Source organism: Siphateles boraxobius, unplaced genomic scaffold (assembly GCF_051911475.1).
Source record: "Siphateles boraxobius isolate OS27281-9 unplaced genomic scaffold, OSU_SipBor_1 66, whole genome shotgun sequence".
Taxonomy (NCBI): domain Eukaryota; kingdom Metazoa; phylum Chordata; class Actinopteri; order Cypriniformes; family Leuciscidae; genus Siphateles; species Siphateles boraxobius.
The window spans coordinates 27,454,530-27,477,149 of NW_027509193.1; the positions used below are offsets into that span (position 1 = coordinate 27,454,530).

The following is a 22,620-nucleotide window of genomic DNA, read 5'->3' on the forward strand; positions in this document are numbered from 1 at the left end:
ATAGAGGGTGGGTAAAGATGATTGTGAGGTGAAATGTTCCTGGGAATTAATTCACACACCTGTGTTTTGTTCTCAGAGAGATCATGACAACTCTTCGCACATCCATCAGCAACGGGGATGCAGATGTTCGGCGTGTGATGCTGTCTGCTTTCAGTACAAATCTCTGAAACAGGAAGAATTTATGTTATTCTAAGTTATCAGTCATCCACTAGCCTCTTTTTAAACATTATTGTGTTGTGACCTGTCGTTTCTGTGCTAGTTCACCCACATATGACACTTCTGTCATCATTTATTCATGTCGTGTTCTGAATCCATGACTTCTACACTGTAAAAAACTTTTATGACCAATAAGTTATGACAACATGTTTTTACATTGCTTTAGCGGAAACAATTAGTTGTATCTTGTACACTCACAAATCTGTTTTTTTTTTTTTTTTTTTTTACACAGTGTATAGGACACTGTAGGATATTCAAATAATGTATTAATTATTATGGAGATCTGTTCTGCCTGCAGGAAATTATTATGAAGTCCGTTTGACTTGTGCACCGTATTTTGAGTCTTCTGACGTCATAGGATTGCAATGTGTTATACACCGATAATTTTTATTTCCACTGAACTTTTTAATAATGCAACCAGATCATAGTCTTGACTACATACTTTTGCCCTGATTCAGAATCTGGAAGAATCTACACTAGTTGCTGAAAGTCAGTCAGTTTGAAGATTTTGGGCAGGCGGAGTGTATGAGTTCTTAAATTCAGACTATCAGCAATATGGCTTTTTGTCTTCTGAACGACTGTGTGATCATTGGTCTTTATTGAATGATGCCCAGATTTTCTTTCTGAAACCACTTACAAAGTTGTCAATTAGTGTGTTTAAATCTGTTCAGATTTTAACTAATGTAGTCCAGCATTTAAGAATCATTAATGCTAGTTTTGCTAATTGGATCACCAATTACTTCTCTCATGAACTCTTGAGTCATAAACCACTTTCATGATGCTTTTTTGTTTTTTAATCAGTTTTGGATCTTGACACCCTCAATTCTTTAGAAAAGAGGCTATTCTTCAGGAATTCACCTTTTGTGTTCATGGCATGCAGTCAATTCATGAGGGTGAGTAAATGTTGACAGAAACAATTTTGGGTGAACTGTTCATTTAACAATTCTCTATTATCTACATGAAAAGTGTATAATTCTTTGACGTGCTGTAGTGAATAGTGTGGCATTCCTCTCTAAGTACAATTTGGTCTTAGTTGGGAAAGTGATCTGTTTTCAAAGACCGGAGATCCATGACCCAAAACCATTATTAGTGAACTCTGTCCTTAGCTCAGGACTGAACAATACACCTTGTTTAGACAGGTGATCTTATTCCTAATGTGAAGAAGGCTTTGAGTGAGATAACAGGCTTAGGCGTCTTTAGAAACAAAGGCGATGGATTTTAATCTGACAGCAGAATTCCCAGTTGATGCCACACATTCTCCATTTCATAGGGAAAAACGCTTTCGCCAAAGACGAGCATGTTGATTATAAAAACTCATCAAAGCCTTTCCTGAAGGATTTTTTCATTTAGTCATGTTGTATCGCAAATGAATGTCATGCAAACACCCAAATGCTGCAAATGGGCTTGTAAATGGATGTCAATTATGTGGGCCAATTAGTGTGATGTGTTTACTGTGTAAACAGAGGCTGTTTGTTTGCTCTCTCTGCAGATTTCAACCAAAGCTCTGTTTGTATAGGGGTTTCTTACTGAACGTTTTCTCAGCTGTGAACCTTTTGATTCTCCCTTAATGATTTGATATCCATCTGTTAAATCTTAACCTCGTACACGACTACACAGACGCGACAAATCGGTCTTGCTGGCGGTTGTACGTGTCTTTGAAAGTGTTTGCAGCTCAAGAACGGTGCTTTCCCCCCATTTTCTCACCACACTCCAATTCCAAATGTCTGCTTTGTCATATTAATAAGCGAACTCAGAAGCTGAAGAGTGCCCGAACTTGTCTATGAAATACTTCAGAATGACAGGTCTTTCCATACACTCCTCCCCGAATGGAACTGGGGGATATTACTCATTTACTCCTTCAGCCGAGGTGTGGATTTGGAGGCATTAGGTGTCACTGTGGATGTCTCCTTAAGAGTGATGCTGAAGAAACCTCTCTTAAATGAAGCATGGACTCAATGGTCCCCTATGATTGGGTGCTTTCCTTCAAATCCGGCCCTGTTTTACTAGAATTAGTAGTCATAGGTGAGTCATGTGACTCAGAAGAGAGGGTGGGACTCGCACCTGAATCAGGTGAGAAAAGTAGTCTTGACTCTGGAGCTATGAAGGTCTACTAGGAAGTTCTCTTCCAACTGGATCTCTAGTTTGTTCTTCTGTAACCCTCCAACGCCTATAAAGACGACCGCTCATCACATACATACATTACACTGTCTATTTCTGGAATTCTCTTTGGACCAAAAGGACCTTGCTGTACCTGGGCCATGTTTGGCACTGGGCATTTGGTGTCTCCTCTCTCTTCTGCAGTCTTCCACTCTTCGGCTGCACACTTCTTCCCTGCGTTCCCCAGTAGGTTGAGCTCTCCGCAGATCCTCATCCCCGGGCCTCTGCTCAGCTACGAGCTCCTGCGCAATTACTTGCAGCCAGAGCCCTGCAAACAGGCTCTGCTATTGGCCGCTCAGTCTGCAGGACACTATGCTGAGAATATCGGTGAGCTCAATGCAACCTATTGGTCATTAATGTTGTAAGATCTAATATGACATCTTATATTTTATGTGAAGCTTTCATTTGAGTGTGTGTGTGTGTATGTATATGTATATGTGTGTGTGTGTGTATATATATATATATATATATATATATATGTATATATATTTATATGGATGTATATATTTATTAGTGTACAATCTACCTGTCATTATCACAAAGTAAACCATGTTACAAGGAGGGTTTACATTATTCCTATTGCTACAAGATTAATAGATATGCACATGAAATATTTATTTTGCATTGAAATCACTTTATTATGTGCCACGAAAGAGGCCACAGAGATATGAGAGACATTTAGGAAATTGATTGCCTACAACAACAATCCGTTATATAGTTTAATAAATATTTGATCACAGAACCGTAACTGACTGATCAGAATCAAGTATTCCAGAGAGCTGTGTAATAAAATATATAAATAATATATGTGTAATAAAATATGTAAATAAAACCTTTGAGATAAGATTGCTCCCTTATATAATGTGTTGTATGGGGGAAAGCTTGAAAGAAAAAGGTAGCTTTGGGTGTTGCATATTTATTTAGATTAATAAGACTTAATAATACATATGCGTAGCTTTTATTAAGAGAGGCCATTTGTGAATCAAATTCTCTCATAATTGTCCATCCTCATTTTACTGTATTTAATAGGATTCAAAATGTTTACAAAGGATTGGCTAACAGCTCGTAACTAACAATCAATTATCCGGCTCTGCTGAAGAGGGCTTAATGAACGCTGCGCTAATTATCCAATCTAGAGCCATTAGTTCCTTGTCAGCCTCTGGCAATTGTCTAATTGGTGGCTTCGATGTGGCTTCCAGATGAACCCCGGCCAGTGAAGCAGCGGCGAGCTCGGGCCAACTACAGCAGCTGGCAGTTGGAGGAGCTGGAGAAGGCCTTCGAGAGCACTCACTATCCAGACGTCTTCATGAGAGAAGCCCTGGCCCTCAGACTGGACCTGATTGAGGCCAGAGTGCAGGTCGCCTTTGCAATGCTGTCTTTGACTGTTGTGATGTGCGCAATTATATGAATATTATAGCTAAATATTTCTCTGAACCACTGCTGAGATTTTATTTTTAAGCGTAATTTCTTTATCGTTTTGTTTTAATTCCACAGAATTATAAGCATGCATTGTTCTTCTTTAAAGTGCTTCGTTTTCCTCCTCCACATTTTCAGTGAGATGCAATGACATAACATTTTAGAAATTTCTAAGAATACAATAATTTATATATAATTTATATATGTATTACACAATTATATATATATATATATATATATATATATATATATATAGGCCTATATATAGCAATAGGCCTATATATATATATATATATATACACACACACACACACAATTTACTTTGAGTCATTTTTATATCTTTTACTACTAAAATACTTAAAATAAGAAAAATGTACCTCAGGAAAGCAAAACTGAAACAGCAAACAAATATTAGTTTTGACAAAAAATTTGATAAACGTATAAAAGAAGTTTTGATTTTACTAATTTAATTTTTTTGTAACGGGTTATGATTTAAAATGTATTAAAATATATATATTTATATAATTATTATTATTATTGTTATTATTTTTTTTTTTTAACGACTTAACCTATCAAATTAAAAAAAATCTACTTGAGAGACAAAACTGAAGAAAAAAGATTGTATCAATGTGTTTTGGTTTTCCTAATGATTTTTTTAATGGGTCATTTTTATTTATTTTTTACTAGATATTCTTATAATAATAATAAAAAAACTTATCTTACCTTAAGAATTGTAATTGTTTTATTTCATTTTTTTTTACTGGAAAACTATCGGCAATATTAATATTGTGAATATTTGCTTTATTCATTTATTAATGAGCTTTATTAGCTCATATAATCTTTAAAAAAACGCACAATAAAAATTACAATTTCTTTTCTTTTTTTTGTAATTTAAATATAAATATTATATTATATTGTTCCTCTAGGTGTGGTTCCAAAACCGCAGGGCAAAAATGCGCAGGCAGATGAAGCTTCAAAGCCAGGCAGGGGAACAGAGCGGTCAGCACGACAGTGACGACAGACAGGCCGAGTCGTCCAGCAGGAACAAAGCTCCTGAACTCCACAGCAGCAACAGCCCATGCTGGGACAGGAAACAGGACAGAGGAAGCCCCACTTGGCCCAAACCCTCCTCATCAGTTATTCACAGCCCCGTGAGCGACGTGCTTCAGCGGCCGAGAGATCAGTGCGGGTCAGAGGTGTCCAGTGCGGAGGACTTCCGCTGTTGTAGCATTGCCAAACTGAGGGCGAAGGCCAGGGACTATGCAGCAGAGATCCACAGCACTGTGGTCAAGGCCAGCAGAGAGAGGCAGATGAAGACACAGGTACCCGCCACCGTCCTGGACAGAGACTGAAGCAGATGTGGCCATCGTCCATTACCTCACTATCACACAGGACACATTAGGAATCCCAGTCAATTCATTATTTATTATAATGCACAATTACACAAGCAATGAGGTTAAACAATGTGACTGAGAAAAGCAAATAGAAATTTCATCTCTCTATATTGTTTTACTTCTCAGATTGTGGAGGGGAGGTGGGGGAGTTACTTTTTCCAAATAAGTACCCCAAGTTACTTTAAATTCACATTTATTAGTATTACACATTAGCAGTATTACTGTCAGCTCTCCTGTCCCCATGTTGAGAGAATTCGTGAGTAAGTGCAGAGATGTTGTGTGGTCATGATTATTCTAGTTCTAGACTAAGGGGCATTTACTCATCTCACATGAACAAAAACAGATTTAATATACCTCAACATTTATTTAAAAAAACAGTGAAATGCAAACTTAGAATATTACAAAAAACTGCAATAATGAAATGTTAAATTACGCAAATATACTTTATGTATTGAATCTTACTTTATTAATCAATGTCTTTGCTGTTGACCTTCAGTGATCCCATTCATCCACACTAATAAGCAAAAATGACTTAAGATAAACATCACATCTCTGTTTCTATTTTAGTTTTTATTGCTGAAGTAAGAGTGTTGAACTTTATTCTCCTGCATCTTATTCTTCTGTAATCCATAATGGCAACAGAAAGGTTTGTTTTAACTGCGCCCTCTACTGTATAGGTGTGAATTTGTGTTTCCTTCAGCCTGAGGCTTATTCATTTCACTTTTGGTGTGAAAGAGCCTTTACAATAGCAAGTTAAAAATAATTGGTATTAAAAAACAAACAAGCAAGCCCAGCCCAGGAGACAAAAGTAACGTAACATATTACTTTCCATAATAAGTAACTACATAACTCAATTAGTTTTTTTTTTTTTTTTAGAACGTAACGCAAGATTATAATGCATTACTTTCAAAAGTAACTTTCCCCAACACTGGTCACAATGCCATGTATTATCTGTGAAGCCAATAATAACTCCTCATAATACTTTTTGGTCAGTAGTTTTGCTAGTATTTTGTAAAATGTGCAAATACAATGTCCATACAAGTTTTGGTTTATATACAGACAAATGTGAGGTTATATAATTAACTTTAGTTTTTTAATTCATTTTTTTATTTGTTAGTGTTTTGAATGCTCTTTAATTATTATGATTAGCCACAATTCATTTACAGCCTTTAAATCTTTTTATGATGAGCCTTTGATGCATTTTGTTTGCATCGCTTTATGCCTACATTTACAATGTTGTCTCAAATGTTGTTGGACCGACAGCTAGTGAACAAGAGAAACTATAAGAGGAAACTCTTGGTGATCTCATCGATGGCCAGCTCTGCTGTCAGCTATCCTGTTACCCTGTGTGGAAACACAGGATGTCTGCAAGCTGCCACAAGCCCTCCATAAACACAATGGGGATGAGTGAAAAATGTCTGTCTTTTCTAACAAATGCTTTTTAAAGATTGGAACACTTTTTTTTTTCTTTTTTTATGTATGAAGCAACAAAATATGCCATGGCACTCACATGGTTAAGCATAAAAGGCCTTTAATAAATTGGGTTAAATCATTAAAACTTAAAAAAAAGCCCCCCCCCCACACACACAATATATGCTGATTGTGCTTATTTAATCATTGCATGCTTTTGGAAATCACTTTTATTTCATGCTTTTTAAGAAAATCTGCTATAATCCCGGGCAGTGTTTGTTCAGAGCTTCGACCCTTGAGAACAATATAACTTCTGAACTGCAGGACCCTGGTGGTATATTTGAAAATGTGGACACAGCACCTGTTCCATGTCAAATGAATTTAAAGGTCCTCAATAAGGGAATTTCCTGTGGGATCAGCAGAGTCCGCTTCATGCAGTGTTTGTGCAGCCAAAGCCCTTGTTGAAGAGCCAGAAAATGCACTTGTCTTTAGGTCATTGGTTCTCTGAGCCAGTGTGGAGTAAGAGTGCCCTCCTCTGGGCAACAAGGTCCTCTTGAGTTTAAGTAGGTCTGTTTAACCATTACAGTCATTACTCTCATACACCAATACATTATAGACGTCTATACGGAATATCTTGCATGTACAATATGGGAGAGGATTTGAAATGTAACTGGTAGCTCAGATTGTCACAGCTTCATCATACTCCAGTTTCTGTCTTTCTGAAGTTCGGTGTCAAGCTATAAATAATCCCATTGATTCTGCGCCCATCCACAACTTGAGATGCTCAGCAGTCAAACTTAAAACCATCAGAGGAGGATCATCTGAAATTACACTGAAAACAATCTCTTTCTCCCTGCCTCAGGACAGCTGAATGGTGTTGGTATTTATGTCCACACAAGGATTATATACATCCTGGACATCAATATGAAGATTTATACATTTTAGATTGTTTATTAAATGAGGTTTGGACCATTTTTAAGCAAATATATCTCTTTTTATTATTTTTTAAAGGCAAACAAGCTCTCTTCGTCACGGGGGGCTGATTGTTAAAGGGTTTTTGGTTTGTTTTTCAGGGTCTATATGCCTATGCAAATGAGATTGACAGTCTGACCTTGTTGAGAAGCCATTATAAACATTCATATTCATGCTCCAAAAAATCTGAACTGATTTATGCTGATGGTTGTAAACACGAAGCACCCTGTGGTTTCATCCTAAACGCATTCCACGTTGTTTACACTGCCTGTATTCTAAAAATAATATGGGTCATTCTTGTTGTTATTAAGTAGACTACTTCTGTAATTCAAACTGTGCTTTGCTGCAATTTAAGGAAGTATGTATAAAGCATACACCAGGCTTATATATATATATATATATATATATATATATATAGATAGATAGATAGATAGATATAGTCTGGTCGAGCTGAAGCATTGAAACTATTTTTAATTATGACTTCATTATTTACACAGAATTATCAGGAAATGCAAAGGTTATCATGGATTAAATTCAAAGCAGGTTGCAGTATGTACGGCAATTCATTTCAAGAGTTTTAAGGCATTCCTTTTTTCAAAATCATTTATAAAAGCCACAAAAATTTAAAAATCTACTTTTAAGTAAAACCTAACTAATTATAATCAAAATATTGTTACATAACATTTTTACTTTGTTGTTCCGCAAAGAAACACCAAGCTTAACAAACTTTGTTTGTCAAAATAATGGTATAATTAATCATTTGGTTTGAAACATTTACGTTTAAATGTTTTTTTTAATAAAAATGTACTGTTTTTCATGTTATAAATTGGTGAAATTATTTTAAATGTACACATTTTTAACTTTTTTTACCTTTTATTTTTCATGACAAGAACAAGTTCTGACCTTACAAATTTTAGTTTAATACTTTGTCCAGTATAAACTGAACTGTAAAAGTTGAAATGACTTAGAAGTTGAAGTTTTTTTTCATTGTAGGTCTTCCATTTGATTACTGTAACAGCATGGAACGGCCCATACATTTCAGACCTTAATTTCATCACATTCCACTTAATTAAGAACATGCTTGTAGTTGTGATATTAAACAGATACACCAACGACCGAAAAAAAAACTCGATAAAAAGAACAAATAAAGCAATTAATGTTTAATTATTGATGACTTGAAGCTCCTCCCCCTTGATTTCCTCTGTGTATTCCACAGGTGCCGCGCGCTGCTCTGCTGTAGTGAACAGCTCTGTGGAAACGCCGCTTTCTATTCACATACGCTCTTTTTATTCTCTTTCACTGTGACTTCCCGCACTGTCTCCGCAGTCATTTTCTCCCATGCTTCGTTATTTCGTCGAACAAACGACGTCTTTCGTTTTCTGTCATTTAAAAGACACCATCTCCCGCGTGTTTTGGCTGTAAGGGCTTCTGTAGAGGATGGCGGCTATCAAGGCGCTTCACCAGTGGTGTAAGAGTCAGTGCGATGGATATAGAGATGTGACCATCAACAACATGAGCACATCTTTCAGAGATGGACTGGCCTTCTGCGCTCTCATCCACAAGTTCAGACCGGACCTCATGTAAGAGACGTTTATTTATAAACGGTCGTTGATTAGGATGCAGAAGTTGTTAACTAACTATGAGAGTAAAGTATACCAATATTACGTTATACCAAGAGTTTTAAAATGAGTGTGGGATTTTTTAGTGTGGTCTATAGCTCCTCTGCAAAAAGTATCTGGACATTTCAGTTACATTTGAATCTATGTCCGGTCACTATTAAGACAAAGTATTTGGACACTTTCTGGGATATTCAGATCTGTGAACTTGAGGAGATTTCATGCATCCATTTGAGTGGCAGAAGAAAATGGCAAAGAAAAGTTAGTACACTTTATCATCGTTTCTTTACAGGGTAAAATGAAGTGTTGATTGTTCATTTTTAAGTGGTTAGTCCAACTTTCAGAGGCCACTGTATTATCCTGCAATATGACGGCAGATTCATGGGTAGTTGACATGTGATCTTAAAATATTTTAATAAGCGTTAAATTATTTTATAATTATTTTTGTAGCTTTTCTGATTTAATATCATGAGACTACTATAATATTTTATTGTAGTATGTTTTTATCACATTTAGAGGAGAACTTTTTAAAATGAACTAGTGAAGAAAAATATAGCTAGGCTTATTAAAAAAAATGGTGAAAACTGAGATTTACACTTTCAAATTGTTACTTACAAATTGTCTTTTGCTGCATCCTATCTGTTATTTTTGCCATAGACTCAATTGACCGATTGCTTATGTTAAATATATATGTTTGATATTGTAGGTTTTGTGACCTTTAAAAGCTGTCGCAATAATGTTTAATTTACAATTTCATGCAGTTACACCTTGAAACCACCTTTATTTCTGTGTGCTTTCACTTATTTTAGCATACAAATTGTATTGTAAAACTTTTCAAAGTGTCTGTCTGGTGAGTCATGTCCTTGTTTTCTTTCAGAAACTTTGAGTCTCTCTCCAAAGACAATGTGTATTACAACAACCACTTGGTAAGTTATTCTGTTTGGTCTTGATCTTAGGAAACCATGACACATAGTGACTCATTGCTCGCATGTTTTACTGCCAATTTTAACCATATCCTGTACAGAATGTGTGTCTGCTACTGTCCTGTGGTAATGCACACATTATTTAAACATTCTTTGAAAGATTTTTTTGGAAACATGATGGCTGGATGTTTGTTTGTGACCCAGCCTTGTGTAGTTTGCAACATTCATGGATTGTTTCTCTCTTATTGACCTGAATAAGAGCGCTTGAGACCCTTTCCCCACTGCTTGTGAAATGCATGTGATCTAATTTTGCAGCAATTTCAAATGAGACTAGCCTTGTTGCTCAGTAAAAGAGTCTATTGATCGGTCAAGTCTTGCTGCAATAGCTTTTGGCAGGACAAAGATATCCTTCAGTTTCTGCAGAAAGTACCTTGAACGAAACTGTCTAAAGTTTCAGACTTGTCACTTGTCCTGTGTGAACTTGAAACAGAGAGAATAATTTTGTATCCTAACCCATCAAAATTGACTTAACAGGACTTGAAGTATTCTTTTTCCCCATAGACTGAATACTACACCCTCTTGATTGATTCAAAGATGTATTGAAATCCATTTTAAAGTTTCCACGCTTTAACCATTTTAACTTTCACGGGCAACTTGTAATCTTCAATTTACTTCAAGAATAGTAGATATCAGGTTAAAATGAGAGTATATGGTATATTGAAATTTTATTTATTTGAATTAATTTTTGATTTACCCAGAAACTGGCTTCTGTTAGTGTATGTCTTTATTGTCTTATATTGAAAATTTAATTTGTGTTTGAGTATAGGGACACTGTCCGACCAGGACTGATGACCTAATTATTTTTCTTCCCTGTCAGGAAGTGCTTAAGAGAATGAGGTGGCGAGACGTGCCACAACTGGGACTTTGTCACAATGATGAGCTCTTTCTCTGGTTGCTTCCTCAGAGACTGTAAATTATAGGCCACACACTCTGAGATCTGTTACAAACCCTCACCACTTCTATAGGAAGCACTCCGCTGTAGTTTTGAACCTGAGCCGTGTGGAGTCTGTCCAGTTAATGCATTATAAAGAAGGGTGACCGTCATCCACAGGGCACCTGATCCTCTCCGTCAAGATTAACTTACCTCTGTTCAAATCAGCCTCTCAGTGCTGTTATACAAAAGATAAACAGGATGTTGCAGCTGCATCATGGAGGATGTGCCGCCCCTCCTCAGCTATCCTGTAAAATGAGTGTGTCCAGGTCAGACCTAAACAATGCCATCGTATCTCCTCTTCTGTCCCCGTTCCCAGGCCCCACACAGGAAATGTGCTATTCTTTATGCACTCCCAGCCCGGGCCATCTTGATGTGGTGCCAGATTGTGCTGCTTACTGGCCTATTATATTTTTAACGACGACTCTTTTTTTTTTTTTTTTGTGCCTTGTCTGTGTTTACAACTAATTGGCCAAGTTCCTTTCCCCTAGAAAACTGTTGCCACAGCGGGATATTGGCGGCCTGAAACAATCATATGAGGTCATATTGAATGAGGATGTTCAGTGGTTGTTATAAACACATGGAGTCGTGTGTGTGTGCTCTTTTTTTTTTTTTTTTTTTTTTTTTTTTTTTTTTTTTTTTTAGTAGTTGTGGTTGTCTAATTGCTGTTTTCTTCTGTATGGATTATGTGGTTTTTGAACTTAATGGCTGATTTCTGTCGTGTGATGTGCTCCAGGCGTTCCGTGTGGCTGAAGACCATCTGGGAATCCCAGCTCTTCTAGATGCAGAGGACATGGTGGCGTTGCCTGTCCCAGACAGACTCAGCATCCTCACATATGTCTCACAGTACTATAATTACTTCCACGGCCGCTCACCAAGTAAGACTGAGTTTATCACCATTCTTATTAACTGTAAATGTCTTAGCTTGACTCATAACTTGATCCATTGTTGAGAATATTGCATTGTGGGATACAGTATTCATCTCAGGCTAGGTCTATGTTAATCTGAAGATACTTAGGAAAGCACATCCATTTCTCAATGTTTAGTCCTTTCCACACTGAGACAGAATTTTTTAAAATTGAGCTTTTTGAAGACTTGAGGGTACGTTTACATGGCAACGTTTTCAACTAAACTTACTGTATGTGTTTTGGCCGTTGATTATACGTCAAAGGTGTTTTGGGGTCTGAAAACAAACTTTTGAAAATGGGATTCAAGGTGCAAGTTTTTGATAACGATATTAACGTTTCTGTGTAAACTACAAAAACGTGAATTTGTAAAAATAGTGACAACACACGCATGATATTACATGTTCAGTCAATAGGTGTGTAGTGTTTCTTTACAAAGTGACATCGCCAACTATTGGCCTGGCATGAATAATACAGCGTTTAGTCGTTTTCGCGGATCCTTGTGAAAGGGGATCGTTTTGACATTGTGTTTTTTCACACATGAAAAACGCAAAAGGAAGCTTTTCTGGTTTTACTACATCGTTGTTGTGTGAACGTACTCTAAGTGGATACATTTAAAAACACTGTGTCTCATTCACTAAGCATAATTGCGCACACATTTGTGCGTGAAATGTACTTATGAGCGATAAAAAAAGATTCACCATTTTATTATGACATTTTTTTGTATTCTAAATTTACGAAAAATAGGAACAACTGAAACCACACGTACACAAAACACTTACTCTACAGCTTTATAATCCTATTAAGAAGTTATTTCATTCTAACAGGACTATAATCATATTGAAGTATGTTGCATTAATTGTATTATATAATCCATATATAAAATGATTTAATAAATTTACTAAATTTAATTTCATCTTAAAATGCATTTAATAGTTAAAAAGTAAGAAACTCTGCGTTATAGCTACAGCTGAGAGGTTTCTCTAAATAACGCAGATATATGCGTATCTACAGCTGGCTAATGAGAGGTCTGTAATTTGGCTCTGTATAAAAGATGTCTATTGTGAGAACTGGTTAGAATAGCACACTTGGCATTGCTCGTGGGTCGAGCGGTAAGTTTGACGAGATTGACGGAAGGCTGAAAGGAAAGCGTGTGCGGAAAGCAGATTTTTTTTTTTGTGCGTTTAAGCACGTTTAGTGACCCGTCTTGTAGTTATAGATGTTTATACCCTTATGTGCCTGCTATTTGCTGTTCAATTTCAGTGTTGCAAAGATAAATGTTGCTTTGCAAAGAATATAAATATAAAGATTGTACAGAGATGAAATAATTGTAATAATAATAAAAAAATAAAATAATTGCGCGAGAAGAATAGCATGAGGACTTTGTCTCGTTTCTCTATCATCTCAGTGAGCTTCTATTACTATTATCCATGTGCAGTAAGATTTGTTTTCTGATGTTTTAGTACGGATGATAAACTTATTTTGGAAAGCACTTGCAAGCTAATGTTGACGGAGCGCGTTTTGAAAAGAAAATTTACCTGGATTAATGCAGGAATATCTTTAGTGTGGTGCTCTGTATACGGCACATTTTGACTATTCTATGCATACAAATAGTTTGCATTCTGTGCACAATATACTGCAAAAATAATGGTAGTGCATGATTAGAAAAATGCAATGTATTCATATTTCTAAGACTTTCTTCTCGATGATCTCTTATATTCAGTCGGGGGAGTAGGAGGTATCAAGCGGCATGCTGAGGACTCAAAGGAGGTGCCATCAGAGAAGAAGAATCTGCCTGTGGTTGCCAAAAACCACAATCTCAAAACAAATACAGAGAACCGTCCTCCTCAAACCGAAATGCCAAAAAGTATCAGAGACAACCATCCTCCATCTCTTAACATCCAGAAAAGTGCTCCAGAGAAGCACGTTCTAGCTGCTCCAGCTCGGCAGACTGGCACGGACTGGCAGAAATCTCCAGGGGCGAAATGTGTGCAGGCGCCTGTCGCACCGCTCAGAGCGAGATCTCCACAACCACACAGAGCTGCTGAGAAGGTGTCAATTTGGCTTTCCCTTGATTATTCAACATAAAAAAAAGTTTAGAATGATTCAGTCATGATTTGGAAAATTGATTTTTAGTTTGGAATGCTTTCATTCATCTGATCTTTTGTAGAAAACTGTTTTGGCGGAGAGCTCCAATAAGACCGGCACATTGAACAGTGAATGTGCAGTATGTGGAAATCATGTGCATTTGGTCCAGAGGCACCTGGTAGATGGGAAACTTTACCACCGGAGCTGCTTTAAGTGAGTTTTCATTGCTGGTGCTTGGGAAGCATGGCTATTATTGCTCATAAATATTGATAAGTATGGCAATTTGGCAAGTACTGTAACTTATCCTGCACTGTTTAGTTATTTTATTGCAATGTAGACTTCTAATTTAAAACAATGGTAAAGTACTGTAACTTTTTATTATTATTGATTTCTCTCTCTTAAACAGGTGTAGTGTATGCTATGGCACACTGAAATCTGGGGCATATAAACTGGGAGCGGACACTGGCTCACTGGTCTGCACTATTCACCAACATGGCCAAAATGGCTTCAAGCCTATTGTTAAGCCTTTTAAGAGCAGTGGCTTTACGCTCGGTGATTTGGTACCCAAAACTGACCGTGGAGATCAGCCATCTTCACAGCGCTACACCTCTGTGTTATCTACACCCGTGAAGGCTGTGCCCAGACCAGTTGAGCTCAGTCTCGCTCCACAGTCATGGACGACCTCTGCTCAGAGGACTCAGGCAGCCAGGCAGAAGTTCTTTCAGTCCTGTGGCCCAGCAGCAGAGCACCGGCCCACCGCAAGACAGCAGTCAGGCCTCTCAGAGTCCATCACCATTCAGAACGCCAGTTTGAAGATGGAGGAGAAAGACCGAACCAGTGCACTCACTGCACTGACAAAGGGAAAACAACTACTTGAAGGAAACCGAAATAACAATAATGCACTTAATAGTGACCCAGGAGCACACCGGCAGTGAGTGACTTACTTATGATTGCTGTCATGGTTTAAAGTATTATTGATCAGTGATCATCAATTTCTCAGGTGAAAAATTATCTATTTGGTTTTTCACATCAGAAATTTACCCCTACATCATTTTAAAAGTCTGGGTTGTTTGTCACTGTTCGTAAATCCTGGGTATTTTGGTTTCAGGATTTCTCGAACCATGTGTAAATGTTCTTATTTGCATATTTACAAGGTTAATAACACTGATTTAATAACATTGATTTGGCGAGTACAGCACTGCAGTTCAAGCATCTGCATGTTTTTTCAAAAGAGGTTCTAGACACCTTTTAAAAATTACAAGTGTAAAACATTGCTTAGCTTAAGATTTAACCTGGCCTTAAAGACAAACTGTAAAATGCTTTAATGAAGGCTTGGTGAGAAATGAGATCATATGTTTTAAGTAGACAAATAATTACCATTCAGTTCACCACCATTCAAATGTTTGGAGTTTGTACAAATTTTTATTTAATTTTTTAATTTATGCTCGCCAATGCTGTTTATTTGATCAAAATAGTTAAAATTGTGATATCACAATTTAAAGTAACTTTTCTATTTTAATATATAAGATATTTATTCCTGTGGCAAAGCTGAATTTTCAGCATCATTACTCCAGTCTTCAGTGTCATATGATTATTCAGAAATTTTTCTAATATGCTGATTTGCTGCTCAAGAAACATTTATTATCAGTGTTGTGCTGCTTAATATTTTTGTGGAAACTGTGGTAAGTTTAATAACTTGCCACATATGGTTTTTTGGTAATGATCAAAACTCAAAAGTGGCAGAATATCACTCAAATATATATACATAAACATACTGAACCCAAACTTTTGAACGGTAGTGTCAGTTTAGCTGGTTCTTCTATTGTACGCATGATCATGGTGTGAATTCTGAATGTCTCTCATACGATAAAAATCAGATGCTCTTCTGCTGAGGTGTCCAGCTGGAGGCAGGAGTTGCACGGACGCGATGCAACAGGAAGGAGCTTGTATCAGGCCACTCCATCCAGCCCTTCTATCAGCAGTAGCAGCGTGAACAGCAAAGAATCCTTCTACCTCAGTGCCATCAGCAAGGAGCGCAGCAGACCTCCATCTCTGCTGCTTTCTACTGCCAAAGGTGGTGTTCGCTCACAGATGACCTTTGTTTATATGGATTGTGGTCTTTAAAAAAAAAATGGTTTCTAAAGGTCACATGGGAAATATTTCCATAAACATACGTAATAAGTGTGAGATGAGAACATAGGCAGGAAAGCGGTTAAATTAAGCCATGGGCTAGGATCCATTGTTGTTTTTTGTCTCCATGTAGTCAGGAAGATTGAATCTTAAGACTGATTTCTGCCCTGCAGTATTTTAATCCCTTCTGTTTGACGGCACGGCTTCAAATGGCATAATTTGATGTTGTGCGACTCGTGCTTTTTGTTTGCCATAACTTTTTCCCTCTGCTTCAGCGAAAGATGTTCAGAGCTGCGACGCCCCAACTGACTGGAGATCAAAGCCAAAGGCACCTCCAAATGGACCAAGACTAAAGTAAGTTTGATCAGCCTAGTTCTCCCTAATGCGTTCTAATCCACACGAGGGGAAGCAGGCAAAGTCACTCGGGTGTGAGCTCCAATGACACTTCAGAGCTAGAGTACTGACAGTGGGGCCTTTCATGTATCCATTCTCTAGCCGGCGGATGGCTCATGCCTCACCCATAGTGTTTGACTGCCTCCGAGTGCATCCGCTCGATCTATCCCCAATCCTCAGCAGTCCCAAGGAGTGCTGCGCCTAAACCAGCCCCCTCTGAAACACTAGACTCTTACTTTGAGTTCCTCTGATCATTCTTTTAGTTTTATTTGCGTCTACTGTGTCTAAGGTGAGCGTTGGCTTATGCTGGTTTGAAATGATGGTTTTGAGTCTTAGTCCTGTTGTAGTGAAGTTATTTTGCTTTTTGTAGATCTCATGGTGATGCCAAGGATGTCCTGTTGACTTGTGGAAAAAATAAAAGTGAACATTGCTTGAAGGTCCAAGATACTTCAAGAGCTCCAACCTCCTCTATATCAAACAACTCTCATTGCTCCAACAATGTTGCCCTGAAAACTGAAAGGGAACAGCAGCAAGGGACCTGGGGTAAGCCAGTCACACCATGTTAAAGTGGTAAACTCCATGCAGTGTTCAAGGTACCTCTAGTATTTGTGGTTTACCGTTTATTTCCCTCTCAGCCCAAAATGGAGCATGTACACCGCCAGGTTCTTCTGCCCCTATCCAGCCATTCAGTCCTGTTGTCTCATGTTTGGGAGAGACTTGTCATGGGCAGGGTAAGTCCAGGCCACATCAGTTGCAGCATGGTAAGATTTGCGTTTATGATTATCATACTTTTCTTTTGACCACAGGTTTGAAACCCGACTGTTCCTTGTCCTCGTGTGTCTTGCCCTCTCTGTCCTGTCACAAACCTTCATCTCCAAAACAAACTCGCTGCAGGTCGGCGATGTCCAGTAAGCATTTTCTAAACTTATGGTAACAATTATTTTTATTATTAAACCTTAAGGGAATGGTTCACATGATGAAATTCATTGCTTTTTATCTTGTAGTTAGTGATTCACCATCTAAACCACAAGCATGGTCTAAGCTCTGTTTGTTGAATCTAAAAAAATTTGCAGTAATTTATGCATATTTCACATTTTTGTGGAGCCCCTAAAAGGGACATGGTGATGGTTTTTAAATATAGTTTTTAAATATATTTTTTCCACCACCATTTCTCAGGGCTCCATAATGTTTAGCCTTCAGCTTTTCATACGCCAAAAAAAGTTTTGTCTTTTTAAATAATTTTAGGTTACGACAATGAAAATATTTCATCCAAAAATGGCTTGCTGCTTGAAACGAGGTCACCTACTGTAAGTTTTTGCAAATGTTGTATACTGTCCTTTGCCAAATGGTCAAATATCTCATCACCATGGTTTAATTGTATTATGTGTCTGTACAGATAAAGCCTTGCCACATCACACCAGATCAGATCTCAAAAGAGCTACAGGACATTGAGAACAATCTGCATGATTTGGAGAATGAAGGTGTGGAGTTGGAGATGAGACTTCGCATTTATGAAGAAGGTATAAGATTAGATTAGTAGTTCACGTAATGGTTGTGTTCCTCATTTCTCCAAGTTGAAGTCAAATTTGAAGGTCCCGTTCAAGGTTGTTTAGGACAAAATAAGCTGTTTGGGATATCAGATGTTCCTTTTGGTGCTGTTCAAGATTGTGTTTTACACGGCATGTTGCAGCACCTTGTGTGTGTGTGGATGGTTCATTGAGTTCTGTGAGACGCGCACTCATTCCAAACCTGTTAGCTGAGCCCGTCCACCTGGGAGTCGGAATTTCGATGTAGCCTTTAGGGGAAGGCTGTGGCCAATAAAAGGCTCTCGATTCCAGCAGCCAGGGCCAAATGAGGCGAGGCGCAGAGGAAGCTCCCTCTCCTCCTGTGGGATGCTGGGATGAAAATGGAGAAGAGGCAGTGGGCTCCAATGAGAGACTGCTAGCTGTGTGGGGCAAGGGCACTTGATTGGCTCTTTTCAAGGTCATCATGGCACAGAAATATCATATCCAGTCACCTGTCCTGCTGCTAGCAGCCGGTGGGATTTTATTGAACCTGACTGCCTCTCGCTGCCACCAAGGCCAAAACCACCACTTGATGAAATTAAGTTTGTGTGTGTGCGTGTATGATTGCACTTGTATGTTTTTTGTACCACCTCAAGGCAATGTCAATGGAAAACATGCTTTTTAGACCGTATTACAGTGCTCTATTAGGAGACAAATAGAATTCAATCATAGCTCAAATAGAAGTTGAAAGTGAGTATTTGGAGATGTCCATCTCCAGAGCACTTTAAATTGTGGCCTGAGGTGGGGTGTCTCTTATGTGGTTGGATGTGAAGAGTGTATTTAGGACCCTGGTGTCCTTGGTAACTTTGGACTGTTTTACAGAGGGTCATGGGGACCTTCTGATGGATCCCTTGATGGTGGACTGGTTTAACCTGATTCGGAAAAAACAAAGCTACATCCGCAGGGAGTCAGAGTTGATGTACATGTAAGTGATCCCTTATACTGTATTCACCAATTGTAATTTAATTTAGCTGTCTTATTTTTCTGGATGAAAACATTTCCAACATTCTTAATATTGACTAATAAACAATAAGGGAGAAAAGCGGCTAGTGTGTCTGCTTGCTGTCAAATTTGGCCCTTACAGATCTCAATCTCTTTCAGAGCAAGAACACAGGATCTGGAGGAGCAGCAGCCGGGAGTAGAAGGAGAGCTCAGGAGGTTAATCAATAAACCAGGTAAAAATGAAGCCAGGTTAACCAGTGCAATATTCTGTAAATATTACTTGTCAACTTTTTTTTGCCATTAGCAATGGACAGGTGATATAGGGGGAGTGAACAATGTCAATGAAATGGTTTATTTGTGTTAAGAACCTTCCAGTGATCATGCTGGATTAATGTCAAACTGGAAATGTTTCATTTTGCACTGTAAAAAAAAAAATTGAGTGAACTTAAAAAATAAAGCAACTAGCTGCAAAGCATTTGAGTTCTCAACTTCAATAGTTGTAGTTGTGCCAACCGATTTTTGAAAGTTCTCCCAAATTAATATAAAGGTAAATCAACTCTCCCCTGCAAGTACACTGGAAAAATATAATGGTTTATCTTGGTTACCTGGTTCCCTTAATTTTGAGTTACTACAATGGAGATTGTTTTAATCAACAGAAACTTGAACAAATGGAACAAAGTTGTGATCAATTATGAAAAAAAATTCTTACAGTGAACCTTAAGCTTAGAGACCTTAAGCTTTTACCTTTAACCTTAACCTTAAGACCTTAAGTACTGTTTTCATTGGAATCCATTTAAAATAATATTTCTTAATATAAAACTATGCAAAATTGAAATTTTATGACCCTCGTCTCAATCAGTACAAAGGGACTTGCACTCAAGGAATGCATTTACAAATTAATGTCTTACAATATGGTCAAATTAATAATAATGTTTATTTATTAAAGGGTTAACCGTATGCTCTGCACTAAACTTTCATAAATTACAATGAGCTTTTTAATTTTGCTTTGAGAGACATGTCTTCACTCTTTGGTTGCTATGGTAAGTCTACATTTAGAAATGAACACGAATTATAAATAAATCTTATTCATAGATCTTTTGTGACACATGGAGTCAGTTCTCAGACCTGTCTGTTGCTTCAAATAATTCATTGTGATTTTAACAGGATTTGAAAAGTGATACAAAATTAAATCAACATGTCAACTATTCTCTAAAAAAGCAGTACTAGTTTAGTATGCTTGGTCTCATTTTGCATGTTTTACAAGACTGTGGAAAAAGCCGCAACGTGCATGTTCAGGTATTCCCTACATTGTGGGGACATTTTTTTGGTCTCTGTGAAAAAAAGGTCTTATAAATCATACTAAATGTTTTTTTGAAAATTTAAAATGCTGAAAGTTTTCTGTGATGGGTAAGGTTAGTGTAAGGAGATAGAATATATAGTATGTACAGCATAAAAATCATTGAAAGGTCCCCATAAAACATGGAAACCCAATGTGTTTGTGTGTCCGGCTGTTAGAACCTCTCAAGACTCTGGATGAGAAAAGAAGGGAAACAGAGCTGTTGAACAGACTGATGAAGATCGTGAATGACAGGAACGCCATTGTTGAGGGGCTGGAGGAGGACCGGTTACGGTAAGTCCTGAAGAAACCACATGAAATGCTATACTTTTTGAGTGCTACTGCAAGTGAAGGTTAACCACATTTAAAAAGTTGCACATTTTTAAATGTAATTCTGACAAGTAAATGTAATGTCATATTTCAAGGGAGGAGGAGGAAGATCAACAGTTGAACGAAATGATGCAAAGACTAGGTGAGAACTTTTGCTCTCGTTGTTTTGATCTTGTCAAATTTACTCTGAGCTTGAATCGGCAGAGAACATTTAGTTGAACAGGTTCTTTGTTTCTGTCTGGGTGCAGGTCTTCAGAAGTTTAAAAACAAACGCAAGTCGTCCTTCTCAAAGTTATTTAGACGGAGAAGTAAAAAAGCTTCAATGGGAGAGTGAACTTCAGATCTACTGGAGTGCAGTGATCCAGATCCAGATCTTGTACAGTGATCCAAGTCCACATTTCACCTAAGGTTTGGGACTAAGCATCACAACTCTCTCAAGCAGCTCAGTGAGGTAGTTTGAGTTCCTGGAGCAAAATGTTTCTTTAATAACACTTTTTCTTTTTTCTATTATTCTGGTCATGTTCTGATAGTTTTCACTTATTTGATTTAGCTAATGCTTGTTCTAATTATTTGCTTTAAGTGTAAAACATTTTTGGTCCTACAGTATTTGCTTATTTTTGCCTTCGCTTTAAATGCGTGGGCTAGTTTGAATATTTGTTCAAAATGTACATTTCTTTTCTGTTTTTTTTTTTCTTTCTTTTTTTTCTTACACCCCCACTTGTAAATGGTAACTTATATTAGCAGATAAACAGATGTCCAAGATTGGATGAAGCATGCTTCTTGACTGTGATCCAAGAATCTTTGGAGCGTCTTAATTTAACCCTAACCTCCAAAAAAAAAGTTGAACTGTGCTGCCTGCTAAATCTAGTGTCTTCAAGATGCAGTGCGTGCAGTGACCTAAAGGGGGCACTATGAGCTTGCATGCATTTCTATCAGCGTTTTCCAGTTTTTTTATTTTATATTCCTGAGAATGCAAAATCAAGCTGGAGATTAGACCGCAGATGAGCTTGTGTGCTAGAGAGGCACGTATTATTGGTCTATTAAATCTAGCTCAATTAAAACTGTTCCTCATTTAACTAAGAAATATATTTAAACACCATATAAAAGACATCGTTGGATGGACTATAAGTATTTGACCAAACAGTTTTGAGAAAACCCACTAATGGAATGTTTTAAGAAGTTTTTAAAGTCCTTTTGAGAGATGTTTTATAAATGGATGTGCTTATTTATTGTATATTTGACTTTTAAAATGAGTTATCCAATAAATCTTAATGAAGTTTCTTAGTGTATTGTAACAGCAACTGTTTTCATGCTCATAATCTCTGAATTTCAGATTTCCGCACGTGAATTGTGAGGCCTAAAAACGTTAAATGGAAAACCCCATCCATGCAGAAATGGTCAGAAGTGCACAATAACCAAAATGCCCAGTTTATGCCACACTTCTAGATGGTTCCCTTCTCCGAAAATTAAAATGACACCACGCTAGCTGCAGCAACCATAATTGTTGTTCCTATCATTGCTCATGCTGTAAAACGGCCGTTTATACAGCCATCATTTAATATGGGTTTTAGTAAAATGCATTAAGATAATTTACTCACATTTAATATCATGCCACTGCTTACAGGCCATCCATCCCCAATTTAAGATGCATGAAATTGTGATCATGAACTTGGAACACCATCTCTCTCTAGCTGAGAGGAGCCGAGGAGGATATTGGTGCAGAACGCCACGCGTGATGCGGGTGACAGTCGAGACTGAATACGTGTGATATTAGAGTTAATTAAAGCTTTGCGCCCCATCTCCTGCAAATGCTCGCACTCCTGCAATTAAGAATCA

At 37.6% G+C, this 22,620-nt stretch overlaps 2 protein-coding genes across 4 annotated transcripts; both read left to right on the forward strand.

Annotated features, from left to right (window-relative positions):
* The first annotated feature begins 746 nt into the window (after nt 1–746).
* LOC143722137 (uncharacterized) lies at nt 747–6,773 on the forward strand. Its single transcript, XM_077213358.1, has 3 exons — nt 747–2,700; nt 3,573–3,730; nt 4,716–6,773. The coding sequence occupies exons 1-3, from the start codon at nt 2,475–2,477 to the stop codon at nt 5,139–5,141; spliced, it is 810 nt and encodes a 269-aa protein (XP_077069473.1). The 5' UTR covers nt 747–2,474; the 3' UTR covers nt 5,142–6,773.
* A 1,997-nt stretch (nt 6,774–8,770) lies between these two features.
* micall2a (mical-like 2a) lies at nt 8,771–22,068 on the forward strand. 3 transcript variants are annotated; one of them, XM_077213359.1, is made up of 18 exons: nt 8,771–9,145; nt 10,059–10,107; nt 11,832–11,973; nt 13,724–14,052; nt 14,171–14,301; nt 14,495–15,019; nt 15,966–16,162; nt 16,494–16,572; nt 16,982–17,154; nt 17,247–17,342; nt 17,418–17,519; nt 17,857–17,918; nt 18,008–18,131; nt 18,999–19,101; nt 19,278–19,351; nt 20,634–20,748; nt 20,880–20,926; nt 21,033–22,068. In XM_077213359.1, exons 1-18 carry the CDS (start codon nt 9,003–9,005, stop codon nt 21,116–21,118), a joined length of 2,577 nt encoding a protein of 858 aa, XP_077069474.1. In that variant the 5' UTR covers nt 8,771–9,002; the 3' UTR covers nt 21,119–22,068. The 3 variants fall into 3 exon arrangements, with proteins under 3 accessions (XP_077069474.1, XP_077069476.1, XP_077069475.1); XM_077213361.1 differs by having other exon boundaries at nt 8,802–9,442; nt 15,990–16,162; XM_077213360.1 differs by having other exon boundaries at nt 8,802–9,145; nt 15,990–16,162.
* Nucleotides 22,069–22,620: the final 552 nt, after the last annotated feature.